At 35.1% G+C, this 25,015-nt stretch overlaps 2 protein-coding genes and 1 pseudogene across 3 annotated transcripts in view; 1 reads left to right on the top strand and 2 right to left on the bottom strand.

Annotated features, from left to right (window-relative positions):
• The window catches only part of TMPRSS11D (transmembrane serine protease 11D), a 256,137-nt gene that overhangs the window by 167,705 nt on the left and 63,417 nt on the right, over positions 1-25,015 (bottom strand). The window lies entirely within an intron of this gene.
• Positions 418-1,401, top strand: LOC309627909 (U2 small nuclear ribonucleoprotein A' pseudogene; annotated as a pseudogene). The gene has a single exon. The product of its transcript is annotated as a U2 small nuclear ribonucleoprotein A' pseudogene (transcript).
• Positions 703-24,525, bottom strand: LOC309628483 (transmembrane protease serine 11G-like). The gene is given in 10 exon segments (XM_082391591.1): positions 703-3,022; positions 5,034-5,176; positions 6,592-6,851; positions 7,955-8,031; positions 8,035-8,126; positions 8,816-8,854; positions 12,237-12,397; positions 13,029-13,087; positions 14,873-15,033; positions 15,673-24,525. Coding segments are annotated over 10 exon segments (1,296 nt in total). The 5' UTR covers positions 15,815-24,525; the 3' UTR covers positions 703-2,860.

Genomic DNA, 25,015 nt, shown 5'->3' with positions numbered 1-25,015 from the left:
GAAACTCAAAAAGTCTTAACATGGCAATTATTTCATTAACTCAATTAATTGTAAAAGGAGGGGGGAAGCAAATAAAGGTTTAGATGCACAGGTAAAGGTTAAGTTTTGCTGAACACTAATCCATGGTCATGTACAGTCCCAGAAATATGCATTTAAATATATATATGAGAATGACTATATAATTATTAAACCATTCCAAAGATGCTTTCTTATTTGAAAATTCTTTATAGATACAATTCTTCAAAGAATGACTACTATTTTTAACAGTAAATTTAAATATTATACAATAAGGTCTTTCCTAAACTCATATCAAACTTTCTATGAGTGTCTAATATTCTACTGGCTTCTAAGTTATTGATGAATATATAATTTATATTGGCTTCTCATTCTGTGGGTCCCTTAAGTGTTCTGAAATTGATTGAAAATAAAATGGTTGCAAGAGGAGCGGGCGACGTGGCGGGCGGGAGGCAGCAGGATGGTGAAGCTGACGGTGGAGCTGATTGAGCAGTCGGCGCAGTACACCAACACCATGCGGGACCATGAGCTGGACCTGCAGAGGTATAACATTCCTGTCATTGAAAGTCTAGGCGCTACCTTAGACCAGTTTGATGCCTTTGATTTTTCTGACAATGAAATCTGGAAACTGGGATGGTTTTCCTTCGTTGAGAAGACTGGAAACATTATTAGTGAACAACAGAATATGCCATATAGGTGAGGGACTTGACCAGGCTCTGCCCTGTCTGACAGAACTCATTCTCACCAACAACAGTCTTGTGGAATTGGGTGATCTGGACCCTTTGGCATCTCTCAAATCATTGACTTATCTAAGTATTCTAAGAAATCCTGTAACAAATAAGAAGCATTACAGACTGTATGTGATTTATAAAGTTCCACAAGTCAGAGTACTGAATTTCCAGAAGGTGAAACTAAAAGAGTGGCAGAAAGCAGAGAAAATGTTCAAGGGCAAACGGGGTGCACAACTTGCAAAGGATATTGCCAGGAGAAGCAAAACTTTCAATCCAGGTGCTTGTTTGCCAACTGACAAAAAGAAAGGTGGGCCATCTCTAGGGGATGTGGAAGCAATCAAGAATGCTATAGCAAACGTGTCAACTTTGGCTGAAGTGGAACAGCTGAAGGGCTTGTTTCAGTCCAGTTAGATACCTGGCAGAGAACACAGATCAGGCCCCACTGATGATGGTGAAGAGGAGATGGAAGAAGACACAGTCACAAATGGGTCCTGAGCAGGGTGGCCTCTAAGAATCTCAGGACATACAATAGTCCACTTCAGACAGGTCCTGCTTTTTGAATAGCCTTTTTTGTGTCAGCAAAGTAGAGTTCATAAGCATTGTTGAAATGCTTAAAACTGCTGGTAATTTTGTAATAAAAATTTTGAAATCTAAATGCCAATTTTCTACCAATAGTGCAAATAAAGGACACTCACTGTGCTGCGGATTGCACATCATTGGGGCCTGTATGCGGTGAGGCATGGATGTGTGGGAGTTGGAAATGCAGGAGGGCGGATCTTATGGGTAAGCCTCCTAGTCCTCATGAAATGTTTAGGTTTTTAAATTGATAATAAAACTTATGATTATCTGTGTGCTGCCAAAAAAGAAAGAAAGAAAGAAAATGGTTTAGCAAATAAACTGCATTAGGAAATAATTAAACGGAAGTGAAAAGTAAATTTGCACCAGAATTGGAACTTCTCTCATTTTTCAGGGATGGAAAGTAGCTTCTCTCACTGATTCTTTGCCTCTTCTCATTTCCTACCTGGCGAAAAGGCCAAGGAACTGCTTTTAATTTCTGAATAGTAAAAGGCATTTTTACATAATTTAGAACAAAATCCTGTCCTAGACAATATTTCCTGTTTTCCTACCGTCTGATCCAATTTATTCATTGCTCTCAAGTAAACATTAGTGCAGTTGTTTAAAGAGTTTAAAATCTGCACTATTGGGTGTAAATTTAAATGTTAATTTTTTTCAAGTTTCAGAGAGAGGTTAAATGCACATCTGAGGGCAAAGGGGAAAGGACTCACAGTAGTGCCACCTGTTAAGTCCTGGTTTCATTTCTAGTGCCCCTCCATCATTTGTGTTAGCATTGGCCAAAACTAATTACCTTGATTTGTCTGGTGCATTGCACTTACAGATTCTTTTTTTTTTTTTTTTTAATTTTATTTTATGGACTCTGTTGGATTTTTTATTTTTATTTTTTAAATTTTATTTATTTAATTTATTTATTTTGGTTGTGCCCGGTCTTAGCTGCGTGCAGCACGTGTGCTCCTTATTTGCAGCTCGAAGCCTCCTTAGTTGCAGCATGCTAACTCTTAGTTGCAGCATGCATGTGGGATCTAGTTCCCTGACTAGGGATTGAACCCATGTCCCCTGCACTTTGAGGTGGATTCTTAACCACTGCACCACCAGGGAAGTCCCTACAGATTCTTAATGAGGATTATTTGAGGAGGAAGCTAAAAACTGTGAAGTCAGGGAAGGACAGTATGCTCTGTCAGGAAAAAAAATAAAGAATACTTAGCCAGCTGATACTCAACTGATTAAACTGCTGGATTTTTCTAAAATGGGAAGTGTGTAGTAGGAACAGAAAGGTGAACCAGGAGGTAATCAGAGACACTTAGCAGCAATGGCAGATCTTTGTGGAGTCGGCAGTATGTTATATGCTCATGGTCAGTGAAACACTTTGGGTGATGTGAAAGAAAGCCTGCTTTCTTCATGTTTAAGGGGAGACTAGTCAGATCATGCTTACTTGCATCTTGAACTTGATGACAATATACATGGCAGCACATACTAAGCACAATTTGCTAGAGAGCACACATGGCATTTACATTTTGGATGTAGAAGTGGTTGTTACATTAGATGTTAGTTTTAGATTTAAGCCAGTCCTGATAACGAGTCACTTTGGTATAAACTCCAGGCTTATTTTCTTTTCCACAGTCCATTCCACAGCTTACTATTCCAATAAGATACCAGATGTTTCTATCACGTGCTATAACAAGAGGTCCCCCAGAATCACCTTGGAAAGGAGGAAGAAGAAAAAAATATCAGTGTAGTAAATAAAGGGGTGTCATAAATATGAGTTAATCAGAAAATCTGGATGTCTAATAAATTAATATTTTGAATTGAAGTATGGAAAACTAATTTTATTTTTACTTACCATTAACGTTAGTATGATAATTGAGCTTATTACTTATTACCCGTTATCTTATTATCTCTGTTTATTAATGTCTTTATCTGGAAAGTAGTGTGAATAAAGCTAAGGTTTCAGTTTTATCCTTATATAGTTTTTTAGTTTTGCTCCGTCTCAACAGAGAGAAACAAATTGAACCTAAGTCCAAGCATCCAGTTCTTACATAAATGTGACCTCAAGGCTCAACTAAATGTCACTTCCTCCACGAAGCCTCTCCTAACTCTGTTAGGTAGGAATAATTCTTGCTTTGAATTTGAATCTCACCTTGTTCCACTCACACCAGTTGATGGGAAGGTGTCTGGGGCATTGTATTACTGTGCAGCAGTAGGCTTGGGAGGAGGAAGATATGCAGAGTACATTCCAAATAAGTGTGTTCCATTTATTACACAAAGGATTTTGCTACCAAGTGAATTGGTTTGAGTGAATGAATCATGGGGACTTTCCTGATATATTTAGCCCTTAGACAAGTGATTTTTAATTTTATCTTTTAACAATGAAACTATTCACTTAAAAGAAGTATTATATGGAAGACCCTTACGGACTTTTTTTAAAAAATAAGAGAAATGATGCTGTTTGAAGTAGGCATGGGGTCCTAGAGTCTTGTGCCTTTAACTCTCTTCCCTTCACATGCTTCTTAGTACACTCCAGTGCTCAGTGGACTGAATACTCAATCTCTGAATACTCAGAGAATAAAAACCCTGGTCTACCAAAAGCAATCCCTGTCAGCTTTTTTCTCATAGTCCTAAATCCTAATTTAGGTTCTTAGTATACTAGAGGTGAGAGAAGCAACAGAGCATGGACCAACAGAATGAGAACATCTGCTCTCTTACAGAATAAACTCAAATACAACTCTCTATTCAACAGATTCATTTTTGTGGATTTGAGTCTATTCTAAACATAGAACTGCTAAACTGTTGGATTCAGTTTCAAATGCTATAGGTAGAATCTTTATTATTTTAGTTATTTAGTTTCAGTCCTTTAAATAGCCATATTATTTTTAAATGCTTAATAATTAAAATTAATGTTTTGTATGGTTGAGGGAAAATGCCATTTATTTAATTAGTTTTTATACATGATTTGCAAGGTAACACTTTAAAATGAATAAGTGTAGATATTTTCTTTCCTAAATAGTGTAATTCTATCTGATGTACACTGTTTAAGGTCGAAGGTTCAAGTGCTGGTGGGATGAGGCTCTGTTGGCCATGGAGATATCTGCAAATCCCATCCCACACTGCCTTACAATTAGAGGGATTAGATACGTAACTATAGGGTATGACTATGGCTTGAAGCAATGATTGTGTGTCTTTCTGATTTGGTTTCTATTATTTACTTTCAGTCCTTTTCTTTAATCAGAGCCCAAGTTTGCAGCTGGTGATGATTTTTTACATATGGCACTGGCCAATAGGGTGATAAACAAGAACTATTTCATATGGTTCTTCCATTCCCTGTTTTTTTTTTTTTTTTGATTTTCTAATGATGCCTATTTTAAAAAATTTTCTTCAAGTTTTAAAAAAATTTTTATTTTATATTGGAGTATAGTTGATTAACAATGTTGTGTTAGTTTCAGGTGTACTGGAAACTGATTCAGTTATAGATATACATGTATTCTTTTTCAAAATTTTTTCCCATTTGGGTTATTATAGAATACTGAGCAGAGTTCCCTGTGCTATACAGTAGGTTCTTGTTGGTTATCTATTTTAAATATAGCCCTATATTTTATACTCTCCTCTCTCCCCCACAATTTAATTTCATAGAGTCACACGAAGTGATATTGGCCTATGTAGAGGAAGGCCACCTCTATTAACAGATTCATTTAGTAGAACTAAGTCTATTCTTACCTCACAGACATCTAGTTTTCTTCTCAAGAATCCAGCACATATCATTCCCGATGATACAGCACCACAATATACACTAACTCGATTACATATATCATTACTTATGATCTCTACTTCAACTTCTCGCAGAGTATTGAGAAAGGGGCCTAAAGAGAAAAAATAAATAGATGAAGAACTTCCATATTATTGCTTATGACAGTTAATTGTTGTTTCTTGCAAAGGATGGACCAGTGATAAAACATGTTTCTTGAGGTTATAGAACTCTGGACTCGATGACAGTGTTCAGATTCAAGTTTCATTTCTAGGGTGTCTTCTATGTGCTAGGTACCATGCTTGGCACATTTACTCCCACTATCTTATTTAATCCTAGCAACAACCACCAAAGATAGATATGAGTATTCTCTTTTTCAGATGGGGAAACCAAAGCTCATCTGGTTTTGAGTCTTAGCCATGATCACATAGCTAAATGGGAGATAACATTAGATTTAAACCCAGGGCATTTCTCACCACTGGGATAATCTATGACAGTTCACCTCACCTTATCTGGAAATCTGCCTCATCACTTCACAAAGGACACAGCTATACAGGCATATCTTGGAGATATTGCAGGTTCAGTTCCTGCAATAAAACTAATATTGCAATAAAGCAAGTCACACAAATTTTTTGGTTTCCCAGTACATATAGAATGTTATGTTTATACTATACTGTAATCTATTAAGCGTGCAATAGCATTATGTCTAAAAATATATATATACACCTTAATTAAAAAAAAAAACTTACTGCTAAAAAATACTAACCACCATCTGATAAAGACTCGGATAAAAGCTATACTTTGAGCAAGTACATAAACAAGACTATAATGCCATAATAAGAGTCTACGATAAGAGTCAGAAATTCAAGGGTAGATTAAACCATATGTAATAAATCCAACCAAGAGACATAGGAACTGGAAACTCATATCAGGATCTAAAGGCCTATCTTTGCAGTTTATTGTATATTATTAAGTATAGTAAATGTCATATTTGTCAAAGTTATAAAGTCTTAGGCTCAAAAACTGTTCCATAGATACATGGATAAGAAGGGCCCCATTAATATTTAGCATCAGGAACACCATTCAAATTGCTTGCTTAAGGCTATTTCTGTTTAGCTGTATGACACATTACAGAAGCTTATTATTATTACTGCTCACAAATCACATATTTTAAGAATCATGCAACAATAACAGAATCTCAAACATGAAAGGCAGTAACAGAAAGAAAAAGATCATATGAAAAAATATGCTCCAATTATTTTTGAAAAGAAAGTTATAATTACATAGTTTCCAAAATACTCCATAAAGAAGATGGTGGAACATAGATAATATGTAATAGTAATACTAGTTTTCATAATTCACTATATTTGGGTTTATTTGTCGTTTTTGCCATATTTGTCATGGGGCATCTTGATTTCATCTCTTATTTTCTATATTTTGGTTTTATATCTTATTTTATAAATATATCTCCATTCCAGTGGGGGATGGGTTTTCATTTTTTTGCCTAGATATTTTTAGTGAGATACTCACCATTTGCTTTTAATGCTCCCCATCCAGTGACAAACACTTTACTCTCAGGCAAGGCTTCAAAAGTAGCATTTGGGAGATAGACTCCGTGCACCTCATCCGAAAATATGACGGGGGTGGAGAGCTTCACCACAGCGATGTCATCGTCATGCTTATGGGCAACATAGTTTTCATGAATGATAATCGACTGCACCTCTCTTCTCATTAGTGGAGGGCTTAGAGTTGTTCCGAAACTAGCCATCCAGAGTTTGGGGTTTTTGTAACTGATCACAAATTAAAAAGATTATGGTTGGTTTAGATCATTTCTGATCTAAAGTTGCCCAGGAATCTGGATTTGCATGGGACATTAGAGCAGGAGAAGGGCAAATTGTTTAAGGTGGTAGTTGTTTGGGATCCCCCCACCTTCTTATCTGAGGCTTCTCCCCCAGGACTGCTTTGCTTTCATTTTGCTGATAAAAAAACTGGGACAAAATGAGAGAGTGGCATGGACATATATACACTACTAAATGTAAAATGGATAGCTAGTGGGAAGCAGCCCCCATTCTAAAATAGCTTAAATTACTCTCCTTGAGGGGATGTTTGTATTTTTTTAAAAGAAAACTATATTATTGCCATTTTTGGTTGCAAAAGTAATTCAGATTAGTTGAGTATATAAGTAAATAAAAATTAGACATATGTACCTACATGTACACATACACATATACTCATATCTGTGCACAGTTATATAAATGCATGTATGTCTACAGAGAGAGAAAGGAGGGAGGGAAGAAAGGAGAGAAGGAGGGAGGGAGAGAGGAAGGGAGAGAGAGAAAGAGAGACAGAGAGGGAATGAGAGTGGAAGCCACACTTTATATATTTTCACATCCTTTCTTTTTGGTTAGAATTTATCCAGAATATTTTCCCATTTTATATGAATTTCAATAGGGTCACTGTATCTCTTTATTATCTCCAAGTGTCCCATATGTTAAATCACCAAAAAGCATACAAATAATAAAAGCATAGCACCAAAGATACTTATGTGGTATAATCAGATGTAAGTTTGTGGGTTAGGATACTATTATCTGAGTCTTTAAAAAAATTCACAATATATCTCAGGAAAACTGGTGAGTGTGTTTAACTTTTGGCGGTGTTGACTTGTTCTTAAAGTTGAGGTTGATGGAGAATATGTATTCAACTGGAGCTGAAAATACTCTAATTTTTTCTACTATTCTTCACCACCTGATATTTCTTCTAAGTCTCCTGGACAATTATGAACACCATTTTAGGGCCTAAGATGATCAATGAAAAAGGGATAAGAATTATAGGAAGTGAAGGTAAGAAAAAGAGATAAAATTTGTTATCTGGTTGGTACAGACTGAAGACTTACATTTCAAAGCAATGAGCAGCAGTCAGGAGCCACTCCTCACTGATCAAAGGTGCTCCACAGAAATGGGTGCCATCCACCTACAGGCTGGCTTGCCAAGGCCAGTCAACTTTCTTTGCAACACTACCATCGGCAATTCTTTCCATGGAAGGGAACTCCCTCCCTAAACCGCAAACTGTCAGAGGGAATAAGATGGTTATTATAGAGTTATAAATGTGCCAGAGTTAAAGATGGAAACATCTATGTTTGCCTTACTTTGCAAAATTAACAAAGTTATATGACAGAATAATGATTATTTACATTGAAAAAAGGATTAACTTTAAAAAAATATTTAACACACCCTTACAGCAATTTCACTTAAAAAAATTTTTTTATATAATTTTCTGAGTCACACTCTTATAGGCAGCAGTTTACCCCAGTGATATTTGACAATTTTGAGTGTGAAATGTACACTACTTATAGCAGCACTCTTTTAAAATACTTGTCTAGTATTATAATTATTATACTACTAGAGCACAAATGTCAAAGTTCACATATTAAAGTTAGTGGGTGTCATTAAATTCTAAGCAAAATTTCCTGCTTTAACAAAGTGAGCCAAATAAAAATAAATAAGATAAAGTGAAAGGGAATTGTAAAAAAAAGTCATCAGTGAAACTTTCTTTGAGGAAGAGCAAGTTTGTCCATATAGACATTCCCAATTATTAGTAGTATTTTTTTTCCCTTAGGGAGAGTTAAATTATGTATCCATTCGGAGATGTTATATACTTTTGGGAAAAAAGTAAACATGGGAATAGAGGTATTCCAAAAGTGTTTTGGGTTCTATTATTTGATTTATATACATCTCAATAATATTCTTTAACTTACAGCTGTTCAGAATGTGCTCTGCTTGTACTTTATTCATATCTGGAAAACAAAAACAAAATGATTGCTCAGCAATGGAACAGTTATAATTTAAAATTCTCTGCCTATATGACATGAATGTTTCTGGTTGGGAGGAACTGAATTGTCAATAAATTCTTAATTTAAATAAAATTCTACAAAAAGGAGAGGCCTAGATATAAATTACTGACACTTTACTAACTAGCCTTTATCTCCGCCCTTGGAAGACAAAAACTTTCTTTTGTCCTGCCATTTCTCCACAAATTTATTGTTCTTTGATGAAGATGCTGATGCTGAATTCTAAGCCACCTCTTTGATTTACTCATTTTTCCCTGGTTATCTCCCATGTATACATGTTTATAAATTTCTGTTTCTTTTTCTCTTGTTAATCTGTTTTTTTATTGCAGAGGTTTTAGCCCAGAACTCAGAAGGATAGAGGGAAAATTATTTTTCCTCCCCTACAAGTAAATTCCATGCACCTTTTCTTTATATTGTATATATTTAAATGATGAAGAGAAACAGAAATAGAGACATATTTTGGGATCAATAAAAGTTACTTAATAATTTCATACAAGGTTGTAACAGGGTAAAATTAATAATTGAAAATACACTTTCATGTAACATTGAAAATCTTAATTTGTTCTTTCAACTAATTATTTTCCTTTTCCTTTCCTTTCCTTCCTTCCCTTCCTTTTCTCCTTCCTCCATCCCTCTATCTCCCATTCTTTCTTTCTTCCTGTCTTCCTCCCTCCTTTCTTTCTCTCTCTCTTTCTTTCCTTCTTTCCTCTTTCTTTCTTTCTTTTTCTTTCTTTCTTTTTTTCTTTCTTTCTTTCTTTCTTTCTTTCTTTCTTTCTTTCTTTCTTTCTTTCTTTTTCTTTCTTTCTTTCCTTCCTTCCTTCCTTCCATCCTTCCTTCCTTTCAAACCCTAGTCTTCTTTCCTTCTTTTAAAACCTTGTCACTTGGAACTTCTGGAAAGAATTCCGACTTCTACAACATGAGAAGAAATTGTCACAAGGCTATAAATTTTAGAAAAACATTACCTAATTATACATGAACATTTAAAATTCTGCAATTTTTTTAAAGAAGATATACATTACATAGACAACTATTAATCAGACTTTCATTTTATAACCTCTGAAAGTTAAACTCAAAGCTTCTCCTTGAGCTTTATTATAATACTGTAAAAAATACTTTTGAAAGATTAAGCTTAATAGATTTCTGCTGGACCCAAGATGTTCTCAGCTAACTTCCAATATTTGTGTTTTGGGGCCATATGTGTGTTTAGTTTCCAAGCTCTCTTTTTTAGGAGACACGTTAATCAATTCTCTAACTTCCCAGGATCAGCATTGTTAAATATATCTGAGAAAGTCCATAAAATACTACATTACATTAATTTGTTTGTACTTGTACTTTTCAAAGCATTTTTACATTTTCCTAAAGAATACACTCTACTTACTATTTTCATTTTGCAAAACAGGAACTGAGACACAGAGATCCAGCAACTTATCCAAGGCTACAACTTTGGTTACTGCTGGGACACAGGTCTTCTAGTTTCTAAGTCTTGGTTTCTTTCCACTACCACCTACAGTCTTTCCTAGAGTGCATTCCATGCATATTCTCTTTATACTGTATGTATTTAAAGGATTTATCTTACCCTATGGAACACAACTTTTGGTTTTTAAATTTTATATATACAACCTCTCACTTTTTAAAGCATAGTTCTAAAACTCTACGTGGAAAAGGAATGATTTCAGGTTCCTCAGTGTTCTGTGGTATTTATTAATTTTAAAAGACTACTTTTGTTTCATGCTCACTTTCAAGACACTGAGTTAGTTTACAGAGTTAAAGACAGTTACTGTCTTTAACTGTCTTTAAATACCCTGTTCCTGCCCTTTGCTGAGTTCTGTGCTAATCTTGGGGATGTGATTATATCTACAGAAGACACATTTCCTGTATTCAAGGAATTACCAGTCTTTTGCAGAGAGAAGTAAAATTTTAAAAATATACAAATTAATTTCCAAGCTCTCTTGGGAATCACAGAAGTTTCTCAGGATAAACTATGAATCTGAGGAGACCTTTCCATGGGAATGAGGAATGTCTTAACAGTAATTTGCTTAGACAGGCAACTGAAGAGCTTGTGATCACCAGCAGATGCCTGCATGGACCAGTCCCCCACCCTGGTCCAGCAACACTGTATATGACCTAAGTCCCCTAACATCGCAGAGTGGGGATGAGGGTGGGGGATAGATCCAGAAATGATGGAGTTTAAGTTTCTAACATTTAGCTTAATGAGAGCTCAAAATCAAAATTAAATTTTTTGAAAATAAATATTTTTTACATACCTACATCTCTTCAACAAAATGTTTCCTTCAGGCAATCTTGTCTCTGCTATCTAAGCCCAGTGCATTGGATTCAGAGTCTACTCTATTCTATCTGCATGACTAGCAGAACCAAATGATGAGCATTACTCACAGAGACTTCAAGTTCTTATCTTCAGTCTATTTTTCTTCCTTCTGACTTCGGCCAAAACTGTGATGCAATTTTCTCCTCTTTGAACAGATTATAATATACCTGCTCTAGTACTCTAGAACAATTTGGCAGAAAAAGTACCAAGGGAAGACTTATTGGTAACTTGTCTGCTTTATCTGTCAGCTTTAGAATCTCATTTCACAACTTACACAGTCTGGTAAAATATGACAACTTTAAAGTTAATTTATAGACGGCTAACAGTTGTCTTCGAATTATAACGAGCTTTGTTTAATCTCAGACCCCAAACATTTATCACCCAGATAAATATCTGTGTTGTAAATGAGATGGTGTCTTTATGCCTGATACAAGTATACTACTGGGGCCTGTCATCTTTCTCTTCCTTCTATCCCCTTCATGTCCTTGGCCAATCCTATCCTATGTGCCTAGGAAGTGTTACGGGAGTAAAAGAAAAAATATCAGACTTCTTTTCACCGGAGCCAAATCAACGCTTGTGCCTCACATATTGTGATTTCTGTGTGCACACCACTCTTGCATTCTGAATTCAGATTTGAGAGAGTATTGCATCAGAAACAGCCGGGCACTATGGATTACTAGATCAGTAGCACAGTGTAGATTTTTATCACATGCATGCTTAATTAGTTCAAACAATTCTACTAAGATCTCTTTTTTAAAAAAGTAAGAAATACTACTATATTTAGATTATCATGTAATTCTTGTTTCATAATTGTTTCCATACAAACCAAAGGAAGATAAACTTTAGTGCTGATTGTGTGGAGATTTGTTTATTATCAAGTAAATAAGAGACTTAAAAATGAAAAGTGGTTTCATTTTAAGGGTAAAATAAAGATTTCTCTGTAGATGAGAAGATTGTTAAAATGATAAACTGTAACAAGGAAAGAAAAATTGTATTTCTTGCCTCTAAGATAAGGTAATGAAGTATCTAGCTTCAAGAACCTTTCATTTAATTTCAACTTCTGATGCAAAATGTTATCAGCTTGTCTTTTTATTGTGTCTGCATTGTTAGAAGCAAACTGAAATTTGAACAATACATCTGTTTTCAAACCATCATTACTTGACCTGAAAAACAAAAACACCAGAATAAATGAGTGAGGACCTAGCCATAGTAATTATTACTTTTATAACTTATTATTTAAGTATTAGTTATATTTCAAGAAAATACAACAAATATTTTATACCTTTATTGTCATGGATTTTTTTCCCTTTCTTTATCATATCGGTGTTAATACCTGAATTATTTCCTGCTTGTAAAACTTGATCATATTTAGGAAGGGGAGAGTATCTGAGGATTCTAGAATTTTTTTTTCTGAAAAAATAAATCAAAAGCACATGTTAAATTCATCAACTTTGTATTTTTTTTCTTGATTTTAAAAAATCCATAATATCTGTTCATTGTTTAAAATGTAAGTAAAATTGAGAAGAGTTTTCAATGATTGTAAGAATCTTTAACTGAAATGCAAAAAACTTTAAAAGGACAGCCAGTAGAATATATTTCATCACTACCCAAGTTACGACACTCTCTCCCTACAGGTACTGTGTACAGGAGAAATAACAATTAAATGTAATAATATTAAATTATTTTTGCTCTTGGTATAGCTAAGATTTTTAGATCCTATCAAAATGCAAATAATTGAAGAATAACTAAATAATACAAAGTTGCCTTTTCATCAAAGTAAGTAGCTGTAATTACGTAAGGTTGAAAGCATGTGACTTGATGTAATGACGATTTAAACTGGATCTTTGAAATATCTATCTGAGAAAAGAAAAATAATCAACAGTATAGAATTTTGTTAAATATGAATTTCACAATTTCTATATATCACAAAAATACCTCTATAAAATGTGCAGTGATTCAAATAGCATTTACTTCTAAGTTTGTTTATAACTATCCCCAGAAGGCTCATTTAGGCATAATCTGTTGTCATAAAGGTCATCCCTGTAACTGAATGTTGATATTTGAGTAACTTTTCACCCGGTCAAAGATGAATGATATAAAGAGTTGAATTAAGCTCGATATTTCAACAGCCAGTACAGAGACTGAGTTTCTTTGAACACTTGATAGGTACAGACTTATCAACGACTATCATTCAAGCTCAGTTATCATTCTCATGGATGTGATTAAAAGATAAGTTTCAAGGCTTTAGTGAAATTTTTCAGGCTGTGTTTTGATGCTGTGGTAAATGGGGAAGAGGAGGAGAATGAATATTTTAGGGGCACTTTTAAAAAATGAATATACTCATCAAGAAAAATGCATTAAATCTTTACTTAGAATAAGACAATATATGCCCTTCTTCATGTTGTCTCCATTTATACTCTAGAGGACAGAACCAGTACTAATGAACTGGCCATTTATTTGCTGGTCATCTCCTTGATAAGTATTTTATGGTCCTACCATGTGGTAGATACTGTGACAGGCACAAGAATAAGTAGACTTATCCCCTCAAAAATCCAGAGGGGCATAAACATATAAAATAATAATGCTGTAACAAAGTGGTAAGTGCTCCAGCAGAGGTGTATGAAAAGTTCTCAGAACAAGAAAGAGATGCTAACATTACTTAGACATTATTTTTCATACTTTTTATTCACAGCATAAACTAATCCTCAGAATAACTCAGGAAGGTAGATGAAATTGTCCCTATTTTGTAGTTGAAATTTTGAGGGGTCAAATAGCTTTCCCAAAGTTGCTAAGCTGACAAAGGGTAAAATTGGGATATGATCTAGATGTTCTGACTTAAAAGACTTGACTCTCTCTAATTCAAAATATAACTTCCTGTAACAAAATATTTTATATCCTGCCCTGATTTTTTTTCTCCTAATCATTTATTCCTTAGGATGTATTTTTGAAGAGGCATGCCAATCCCACTTGGTTGCATCCTTCAACTCATTTCATTCAGCTTCTGATTTTTGTTGGGAAAGGGTTAAAGAAGTACTTTTGAACCTGGCAAAGATCTGTCATCTTTAGTCAATGCTAGGCTCAGAAGCTGTGTATACAACTGAAGTCTTCAGTGAAAGAGCTAGTCTGTGTGTTTCTGTGGTATATTTTCAGGAATAAATGTTCAGTGTAAGTTGCCTAATGGGAAATGTATCAGGTCATACACACAGTAGGTGTTTAATATATAGTATGTGGTAATGTTGTTTGTGCCTGACTAACTTATGTCTCCAGATAACTCTAATACCTTTTTTTTTCTTTTTCTTTTTTGTATTTGAGCTATTTATTTTCTGTTGGGCTTATGTTGTTCAGTATATGGTATAATTATCCTTTGTCCAATGATTTTTCCAGTCTTCCTGAGATAATGTTGGTTAGCGTTGCCAGGATTAACAAATAAAAATACAGTTAAGTTTTAATTTCAGATAAACAATGAATGATTTTTTAGTATAAGCATGTTTAAAATATTGCATGAAATATATAGTCAGGAGGATCTGAAATTAAAATTTGACTGGGCATTCTGTATTTTTTCTGGCAACCCTAACATAGGTGCAATTTAGTGTGTTCTCAACTTGCCTCTTATTTTATTTTAAACTCCTTCACAATACTATTGTCAGGGTAGGAATGATGCCAGCAAAGCTCAGGCTTACCTCATTACTGATACTTTGTTTCAAGTCTGTCCTATTTTTTGAATGTTCCACTGAAAAATCAGGATTATATTCAATACTGGGGATCTGGAAGGAAGTTTGGTAATAGTGAAACTTCTGTTCTGGAAGGGAGAACAAAAATGGATGGTTTCTCTTTAGCTCATTTGAGTTGTATAAATATCAGAAGGGATGACATGCAAAATACTCCTATAACTGATGAACTGTTGAGAATTAAACACTTAACAGCTATGGCCAACACCTTTTTTAAGATCACACATTCTCACAGTCACATGGTTGTCAGTTGTATCCTGACACAATTATCACCTGTTAGTGATAATTCATAAATTTAAGCTGCTAATTAAATGATAATAATAGAATGTATTATATTCCCACAAGCTGACCTCAAAGTTAGAATTACTACTAAAATAATTTTTACTCTCAGTACATTAAATATTATTAAACCATACAATAACATATGTTATGAATCTATTTCACTGTTCAAGAGGAAATGTTATATGAATCAAGTCAAATTTTAAACAGTAGAAGTAATTTTTATACATAAAGGATGATCATTCCCCAAATGTAGACAAATTTATGCAAAGAAATATCAAATTGTACAAAGTATATATACATTATGTAAATTATTGCAATGAAAACTACATTTTAAGATATTACAAAAGGTTTTCTAAACTATTAAGATTTTGAAATAAATTGACTAGATCTTTAAAATTTCAAAATAATACAGTGAGATAGATTCTTACCAAATGCCAAAAAATAAACAAGGAGACTGATGATTATTGCTAGAACCAACACAACAGCTGCAATAATAAGGGCAATCATCCATGGTTTCAATGAACTTGTTCTTCTACCCAATGTTGATGGACTTTTGAGAAAGAATTGCATGTTAAAAAAAGACAGAACTTGAACACTAGAATCTCAATTTCACATAGTTTTGGTATAGAATGTTCTTTCTGAAATTCATGATTAGCCCTTACTGCACTTAGTAACATTTAAATATATTTTTCTATAAAAAATTAGAAAAAATACTGTTAAAAATCTCATTGACATTTGACTTTACATTTTAATTTTTAAAAGTCAGAATTATACTACAGTTGACAACTATTTCCTATGTTCCAGGTCCATTATACTAGATGTTCTGAAATATTTTTGTCTTTGTAAATGAACTAATACCATATATTTTGTTTATGTGCTTCAAATCACAATAAGCCTCAAAGACCGAGGGCCTCTGGGACACTCCTCTCATTCTAGCATGAACAGACAGAGTGATTACTAAATCCTCAAAGTTGGGTATGAGAGGAGCTGGAACTAGGATGTGGGCTTTGGGGCTCTTTTCACACCTCTTAAACCAATAATCCCCATTTATAAAACAAGTAATCTGTAATGCATATGAAGAGCATCTAAAATAGGACAGGTTTGAAGAAAAGAAAATAGAAGAGAAATATAAGAAAGAAATAATATGTGAACCAAGAGATATCATTAATATAATAAATAAATAGTTATAGCTCAGGTTTTTGGACCCAGGAACTCAGTGGTGTGAGAACCACTGGTGGTATATAATGAGCATCTATTTCATAAGGTTATAAGATTTCAAACCTGACTTTTATAGATAATATTGCACAGGATAAGGCCATATTTATTTGAGTAAATAATCAATTTAAAGAAAAATATTAAGGCAATAATAGTATCAGCAGTATACAAATATAACAAAAAGTATGAAAGTGGAATGCAAATGACTGATGTTTTGGGAAACTTTGTGGAATGAGGGAAATGTGACAAAGCTCTGTCTCCAGCCCAGTGTCAGGGCCCACAGTCTAAAGAACAATTCTGAACAATTATAGAGTTGAGACGGACATGGCCTGTCCAGCAGGATCTAATCCATGGGAGAACTGAACAGGAATATTCTTTTGAAAGTTAAAGGTACCAGTTCTTGTTCTGTTAAAAATTACACATGGAAAAGAAGAAGGAATTATCTTCCCTGGGATTGGTAGCTGGTAGTGGTAAAGTGGAAAATAGGCCCCAGTTAAAAAATTAAAGATATCAACCGGGGCTACCTTTCGTCATCAATGGTCTAGAAGGATTAGGGATGCTCCTGTATCCTTGTATCTGGGCAAGAAGGTAGAGGCAGTTTCCCCACCCCAGAAACATCAACCCGACCTCTGATAAGTATCTCAGGTAGCACTAATTCTGAGTTCTGCTGTGTTTCTGGAAGGATCTAAAGTTACTCTGGCCTGCTACTCTTTGGTTGGTGGCAAGACAAGAGTATTACATGTGCAAACACCTGAAGTATCCTTAAAAGAGATGGGATCCTGCTGGGGCACAGGCAAGTGCTGATGAACATAATCATCACCTTTATTAATAGAAGACCACGAACTCAGTCAGTTGAAATTTAATGAGTTTCTTCTGTGTGCCAAACACTTTCTGCTTGACACTCAAAAACGAATAATACATAGGCTCCCCTCTTCAAGGATATGTGATCTAGAGATGTATTAAGTAACTACTATAATAAAGTGATAAATGTCATAATGGAATTATGCCCAGTATGCTATGGGGGCTGAGTGGGTACATGGTTTTGCCTTAGAGAAGTCCTTTGAACTGGGCCTTGAAGGCTGAGGAGGAGGCATTGGGAAGAATGACATGTGCCACAGGCAGAGAGAACAGCATAAATAAAGAAAAGGAGACATGAGACAAGGACAAGAATTTCTTAGGAACATATTAGAGAAAGTAGAGTTCATGAATGAGAATGAAGGTGAAGTTAATTAATGCAGAGTAATTAGTTAACTCAGTAGATATTTATTGAGCATTACTATGTATGAAACACAGGGGAGCATAGAAAAGAACCTTCAATCAGTCTTCATCTCAAGGAACTTATGGTCTTTTAGAGGAGAAGCACAGTGCACACAAATTGTACCAGATTTGCAGAGCATTTCTAAGAGAATTTCAGAGAAGAACTAATGATTTCTCTTTGGAGGAAATAATGGCTGAAAAATAATGATACTTTTTTAAAACTTGAAAATGCCAGACCTGGGCTTCCCTGGTGGTGCAGTGGTTGAGAATTTGCCTGCCAATGCAGGGGACACGGGTTCGAGCCCTGGTCTGGGAAGATCCCACATGCCGCGGAGCAACTAGGCCCGTGAGCCACAACTACCGAGCCTGCGCATCTGGAGCCTGTGCTCCGCAACAAGAGAGGCCGCGACAGTGAAAGGCCCGCGCACCGCGATGAAGAGTGGCCCCTGCTTGCCGCAACTAGAGAAAGCCCTTGCACAGAAACGAAGACCCAAAACAGCCAAAAATAAATAAATAAATAAAAAGAAAATGCCAGACCCATCTTCTCACTCTGCTCCCCTCTGCATCAGATACAGAAAACCATTCATAAAGAGGGAGCTTGTTTTGCAACAAAATTCTTATCATCAAAAGAATGTGGTTTCCTGTTGAACTGTTCTAACTCCAGAAACATCACTGTGACTGGATTACCATTTTATGTATAGGTCACAAGTGAAAAATTGTTTGAGTTCATTTCCTTAACCATGCAGACATGCCCTAAAATATTCATTACTACATGTTTTTCAAAAAAATAAAAGAATGTTTTCTCCCTAATTTCTTTTACTCCTAACCTAACTTTAACTTAAACATTGACTAATTTCAGTGGTTGTTCCATATTGGTGGAGCTTATACCTCATAGGTACTTGGTAAATATTTGTCTACTAAATAAAATATTGTGTTATAAAGTAGTAGGAAGCCCTAAACTACTTGCAACACAAAAACTATTTTTAGTAGAGAGTTCTGCTAGAGATAAATTGCTTCAAACACAGCAGGAAGAGAAATGAGATTAAGCTTTTATCTGGAATCAAGATACACTTACAAATTTTGTACTGCTAAAGGGCAACTCTCTCCTCTTTCCTTCCTTGTTTCTCCCTCGAAACCAAGAGTCTGTTGGTAAGACTATTCCAACAAGATGACTAAACAGGTTCACTGTAGTGTAGGAATATCCAGCCTTAGAGAAGGCTTTGGCATCCAAACAAAAGAAAATTTTAAGTGACCTCACCTTTAAGGTATTCACACCAAAATGAAGATGAGCAGTGACAAAAGCTATCCGTTCAGCAGGTCAGTCTAGAAAACCTTTCACAAAGAATCAAAACATTTTTGAAAAATGTCATCCTTTTAATCCCTCCCTTACTTTCGTTTAAATTCTGAGGGGCTCATTATCCAGACTGTCTCATGGGGAGGTATTGAACCAAAACTCAGAATAGAAAGAACTCTTCTTGCTCTTTTCAATGTCAACCATTTTCTTTCAATGTTACAATTTTTACCAAGGTACATCTTCAGGTTTTTTCACCTTAGCTCTCTGAGCATCTGTTATTTTTATTGGCGCTTTTTCAAATGCTTTATTTAATCAAAATGTTGTCACTCAATGATTCAAAAATGAGGAATAAAGTGATTTCTTTCTGGCACAGCAATGGCCGCATGATTTGAAGGGCTCATGGTCTCTGAAAGAGGTTGCCCAGCATAGTGGTTAAGAGTGTGGGTTCTGCAGCCAGCCTACCTGAGTTCTTATCCTGGCTCCCCACTGCAGGACCTTTGGCAGTCATTCAACTTATTTGTGCCTCAGCTTTCTTATCAGTAAAATGAGAGTAATAATACACACCTTGTGGGATTTACTGAAAAGATTAAATGAGTTAATATATGAAAGGGCACTTAGAACAGTAACTAAAACATGGTGAGGACTTAGGAGTTTTGATTATTTCATTATTTTTATTATCAAAAGCAACTGAGAAAGACTAGCAAGGAGTTTGTGCATAGATGGAGTGGAGTGAGCTGGTGGAAAGTGCATGCTGGATGGTGGATGTGCTTCTCAAAAGAGGTGAGGACTTGTATCCAGGACCTCGGAATCTGAGTGGCAACACTGGACACAAAATACACAGAGATAGGGAAGCAGCTTGGGAGCCTAGCAAAGCCCTGCTTAGCCCCATGGAGAGTTCCAGCAGATAAAATAATTCCAAGCTTGGGGGGAGGGAAGACAGCAGAGCCTTCAAGAGTAATCACAGGATTCAAAAGTAGACATTATGTGGTGAGCACATGGTGGAGCATCCACGGGGAAAGAATTACTGGACAAAAATAGTGGGTATGGGAAAATTTAAGGCAAAACAATATGGGTCAATCATCTAGCTGGGGTTTTAATTCATTGCCTAAGGACGACAGAATAACTCTGGAAGAAAGCTGTGGTTATGCAAATATCAGGAGGTGGTGGTGGTATTATTCATAACAAATATTTAATAATATTTCATTAAATCTGTGATGTGGATAGAAATATTCAAAGTTGTGCAAAAGATTAAATGAAGATTTGTGCTTCCTTTTATGTTTCATGTTCTGACAAGCTGTGTGTCTTGTTTCCATAACCCCATATTATGCAAATAAGAAAGACATAATGTTTCATAAATGAAAAGTTGATGGATGTCATAATTAAAATATAATTAAAATAACTGGTGTTTTAGTTCATAAGAGTTCAGAAGGAATAAACAGATTCAGAGAGTGCTACTCTTCAGAGCTCTGCTCATTAATGCAAATTTGTATGGTGAAATTCCATGAGAAGTTGTTCCTTGAAAGGAATTTTAGAATACTGAGGTAATTAAAACCTGATGAGGACCAAAAAGAATGCATATGCCATTGACCTGGGCTGTTGAAGATGATTAGCCAGGGCAGTACTTCCCACCCACTTTGGCTTCAGTTCTTTTGGGTACAGTTTCCTACTTTCTTACTCATGTTTTCAATCAAGCATCATTTATCTTTCATTATGTCTCTTCCCACTGCTACTTAACAACAAATTTTGACCTCCACAAGGACACAGGACTTCTTTGAACACTGAAACGTGCACTAAAGTATTAGCTACAAATCTTTTCTAATGAACAAGTTCTACTGTCACTGTATCTGACCATTGGGGGGTAGTTTTATTTGAAAAAATAAAATTTAAAATGCAAAAAGAAAATTAACTAAGGCTTTTCTTGAGTCAGAAAGAACTATTGAGAGAACTATTTGATACTGCTGTAGAAGTCACATGAGTGCCAAATGGGGAGGATAATGATAGGTAGGTGACTGACAGCTTCAGTGAACAATAGCTGTCAAGAGCTTTTTACATTTAATGAAAACACACTTTTGAACTTCTAGAACCTTTTGATGTCTTCCCTCTGGCCTTTCTTCCTTCCTTTTATCTCTTTCCGTTCTTTTTTCTTTAAGAGCTTTATTGAGATATAATTAACATACCATACAGTTCACTCACTTAAAGTATACAATTCAATTCTTTTCAGCATATTCACAAAGTTGTGCAACCATTATCATAATTAATTTTCAAACATTTCATCATCCCAAACAGAAACCCCATACCCATTAATAGTCATTCTCTGTTTTCCCCTAACCCCTTAACTCTACACAACTACTAATCTACTTTCTGTCTCTGTGGATTTGTTTATTCTGACATTTCATGTAAATAGAATCATATAATATATGGTCTTTTGTATCTGTCTTCTTTCACTTAACATAATATTTTCCAATTTCATCAGTGTGATAACATATATTACCTCCATACTGTTTTCCATAGTGGAAGGTAAGACTTCATTACTTTTTATTGCCAAATAATATTCCGTTTTATGGATATACTATAATTTATTTATGCATTCATCAGCTGATGGACATTTGAATTTTTGGATTTTGGATTTTTCTACTTTGGGCTATTATAAATAATGCTGCTATGAACATTAATGTTCAGTTTTGTATGGACATGTATTTTCATTTCTTTGCATATATATCAAAGAGTGGAATTTCTGGGTCATATGATAACTCTATGGTTAACATTGAGAGGAACTGCTAAAGTTTTGCATAGTATCTACATAATTTTACATTCCCATCAACCATTTAAAAAGTTATAATTTCTCTACATCTTCACTTTTTTTTTTTCTTTGCCGTCCCATAGTGGTTTTCATCTTCCTTTTGTTGCTCTGCCTCATTCTTATTATATCACTCTCTTTCCACCTGAGTCTCTTCATTTCTTATTCCCCTCACCCTTACTTCCCATTAACTGTTAATCAAATTAAACAGACAAACATATGTATTAATAGGATTATTCGCAATTTTCTAAATTTTCAATTTACCCATTCTCTGAAATCACAGATCTCTCCCTCCCCTCAACCCCTTCACCTAATCAGTCTACCTCTGAGTTGTCTTTCCTATTTGTTCTCTTTCCGTTTCCTTAATACCATCCTATCTTAGGCATTCAAAGTGTCTTACCTGAACAAGCACAGTAGCCATTAATAGATCTCTTTATCTCCAGATAAATTCCCCTCAAATACATTCTACAATGTTACAGCTAGAAATATCTTCTAAATATACAGTTCTGATGTGATCCTCTAGTGCAAAAACTTGCAGATATTTATTGTTACATAGACTGACTCTTTATTTTTTATTTGATTTTTTAAAAACATTTTATTTTATTTTTTTAACATCTTTATTGGAGTATAATTGCTTTACAATGGTGTGTTAGTTTCTGTTTATAACAAAGTGATTCAGTTATACATATACATATGTCCCCAAATCTCTTCCCTCTTGTGTCTCCCTCCCTCCCACACTCCCTATCCCACACCTCTAGGTGGTCACAAAGCACCGAGCTGATCTCCCTGTGCTATGCGGCTGCTTCCCACTAGCTATCTATTTTACGTTTGGTAGTGTATATATGTCGATGGAACTCTCTCACTTTGTCCCAGCTTACCCTTCCCCCTCCCCGTATCCACAAATCCATTCTCTAGTAGGTCTGTGTCTTTACTCCCGTCTTGCCCCTAGGTTCTTCATGACCATTTTTTTTCTTTCTTTTTTTTTTTTGATTCCATATATATATATTAGCATACAGTATTTGTTTTTCTCTTTCTGACTTACTTCACTCTCTATGACAGACTCTAAATCCATCCACCTCACTACAAATAACTCAATTTCGTTTCTTTTTATGGCTGAGTAATATTCCATTGTATATATGTGCCACATCTTCTTTATCCATTCATCTTTTGATGGACACTTAGGTTGCTTCCATGTCCTGGCTATTGGAAATAGTGTTGCAATGAACATTGTGGTACATGACTCTTTTTGAATTATGGTTTTCTCAGGGTGTATGCCCAGTAGTGGGATTGCTGGGTCACATGGTAGTTCTATTTTTAGTTTTTTAAAGAACCTCCATACTGTTCTCCATATTGGCTGTATCAATTTACATTCCCACCAACAGTGCAAGAGTGTTCCCTTTTCTCCACACTCTCTCCAGCATTTATTGTTTCTAGATTTTTTGATGATGGCCATTCTGATCGGTGTGAGATGATATCTCATTGTAGTTTTGATTTGTATTTCTCTAATGATTAATGATGTTGAGCATTCTTTCATGTGTTTGGTGGCAATCTGTATATCTTCTTTGGAGAAATGTCTATTTAGGTCTTCTGCCTATTTTTGGATTGGGTTTTTGTTTTTTTGATATTGAGCTGCATGAGCTGCTTCTAAACTTTGCAGATTAATCCTTTGTCAGTTGCTTCATTTGCAAATATTTTCTCCCATTCTGAGGGTTGTCTTTTCATCTTGTTTATGGTTTCCTTTGCTGTACAAAAGCTTTTAAGTTTCCTTAGGTCCCATTTGTTTATTTTGTTTCTATTTCCATTTCTCTAGGAGGTGGATCAAATAGGATATTGCTGTGATTTATGTCATAGAGTGTTCTACCTATGTTTTCCTCCAAGAGTTTGATAGTGTCTGACCTTACATTTAGGTCTTTAATCCATTTTGAGTTTATTTTTGTGTATGGTGTTAGGGAGTGTTCTAATTTTACTCTTTTACATGTAGCTGTCCAGTTTTCCCAGCACCACTTATTGAAGAGGCTGTCTTTTCTCCATTGTATATTCTTGCCTCCTTTATCAAAAATAAGGTGACCATATGTGTGTGGGTTTATCTCTGGGCTTTCTATTCTGCTTCATTTATCTATATTTCTTGTTTTGTGCCGGTACCATACTGTCTTGATTACTGTAGCTTTGTAGTATAGTCTGAAGTCCAGGAGCCTGATTCCTCCAGCTCCGTTTTTCTTTCTCAAGATTGCCTTGGCTATTCAGGATCTTTTGTGTTACCATACAAATTGTGAAGTTTTTTGTTCTTGTTCTGTGAAAATGCCAGTGGTAGTTTGATGGGGATTGCATTGAATCTGTAGATTGCTTTGTGTAGTAGAGTCATTTTCACAATGTTGATTCTTCCAATCCAAGAACATGGTATATCTCTCCCTCTATTTGTGTCATCTTTAATTTCTTTCATCAGTGTCTTATAATTTTCTGCATACAGGTCTTTTGTCTCCTTAGGTAGGTGTATTCCTAGATATTTTATTCTTTTTGTTGCAATGGTAAATGGAAGTGTTTTCTTAATTTCACTTTCAGATTTTTCATCATTAGTGTATAGGAATGCCAGAGATTTCTGTGCATTAATTTTGTATCCTGCTACTTTACCAAATTCATTGATTAGCTCTAGTGGTTTCCCGGTAGCATCTTTAGGATTCTCTATGTACAATATCATGTCATCTGCAAACAGTGACAGCTTTACTTCTTCTTTTCCGATTTGGATTCCTTTTATTTCTTTGTCTTCTCTGATTGCTGTGGCTAAAACTTCCAAAACTATGTTGAATAATAGTGGTGAGAGTGGGCAACCTTGTCTATTTCCTGATCTTAGTGGAAATGGTTTCAGTGTTTCACCATTGAGGACAATGTTGGCTGTGGGTTTGTCATACATTGCCTTTATTATGTTGAGGTAAGTTCCCTCTATGCCTACTTTCTGGAGGGTTTTTATCATAAATCGGTGTTGAATTTTGTTGGAAACTTTCTCTGCATCTATTGAGATGATCATATGGTTTTTATTCTTCAATTTGTTAATATGGTGTATCACACTGATTGATTTGCGTATATTGAAGAATCCTCACATTCCGGGTATAAACCCAACTTGATCATGGTGTATGATCCTTTTTCTGTGCTATTGGATTCTGTTTGCTTGTATTTTGTTGAGGATTTTTGCATCTATGTTCATCAGTGATAT

The sequence above is a fragment of the Balaenoptera borealis genome (assembly GCF_965194805.1).
Source record: "Balaenoptera borealis genome assembly, chromosome: 4".
Lineage (NCBI taxonomy): Eukaryota > Metazoa > Chordata > Mammalia > Artiodactyla > Balaenopteridae > Balaenoptera > Balaenoptera borealis.
This window is presented reverse-complemented; position numbering and strand designations above follow the sequence as displayed.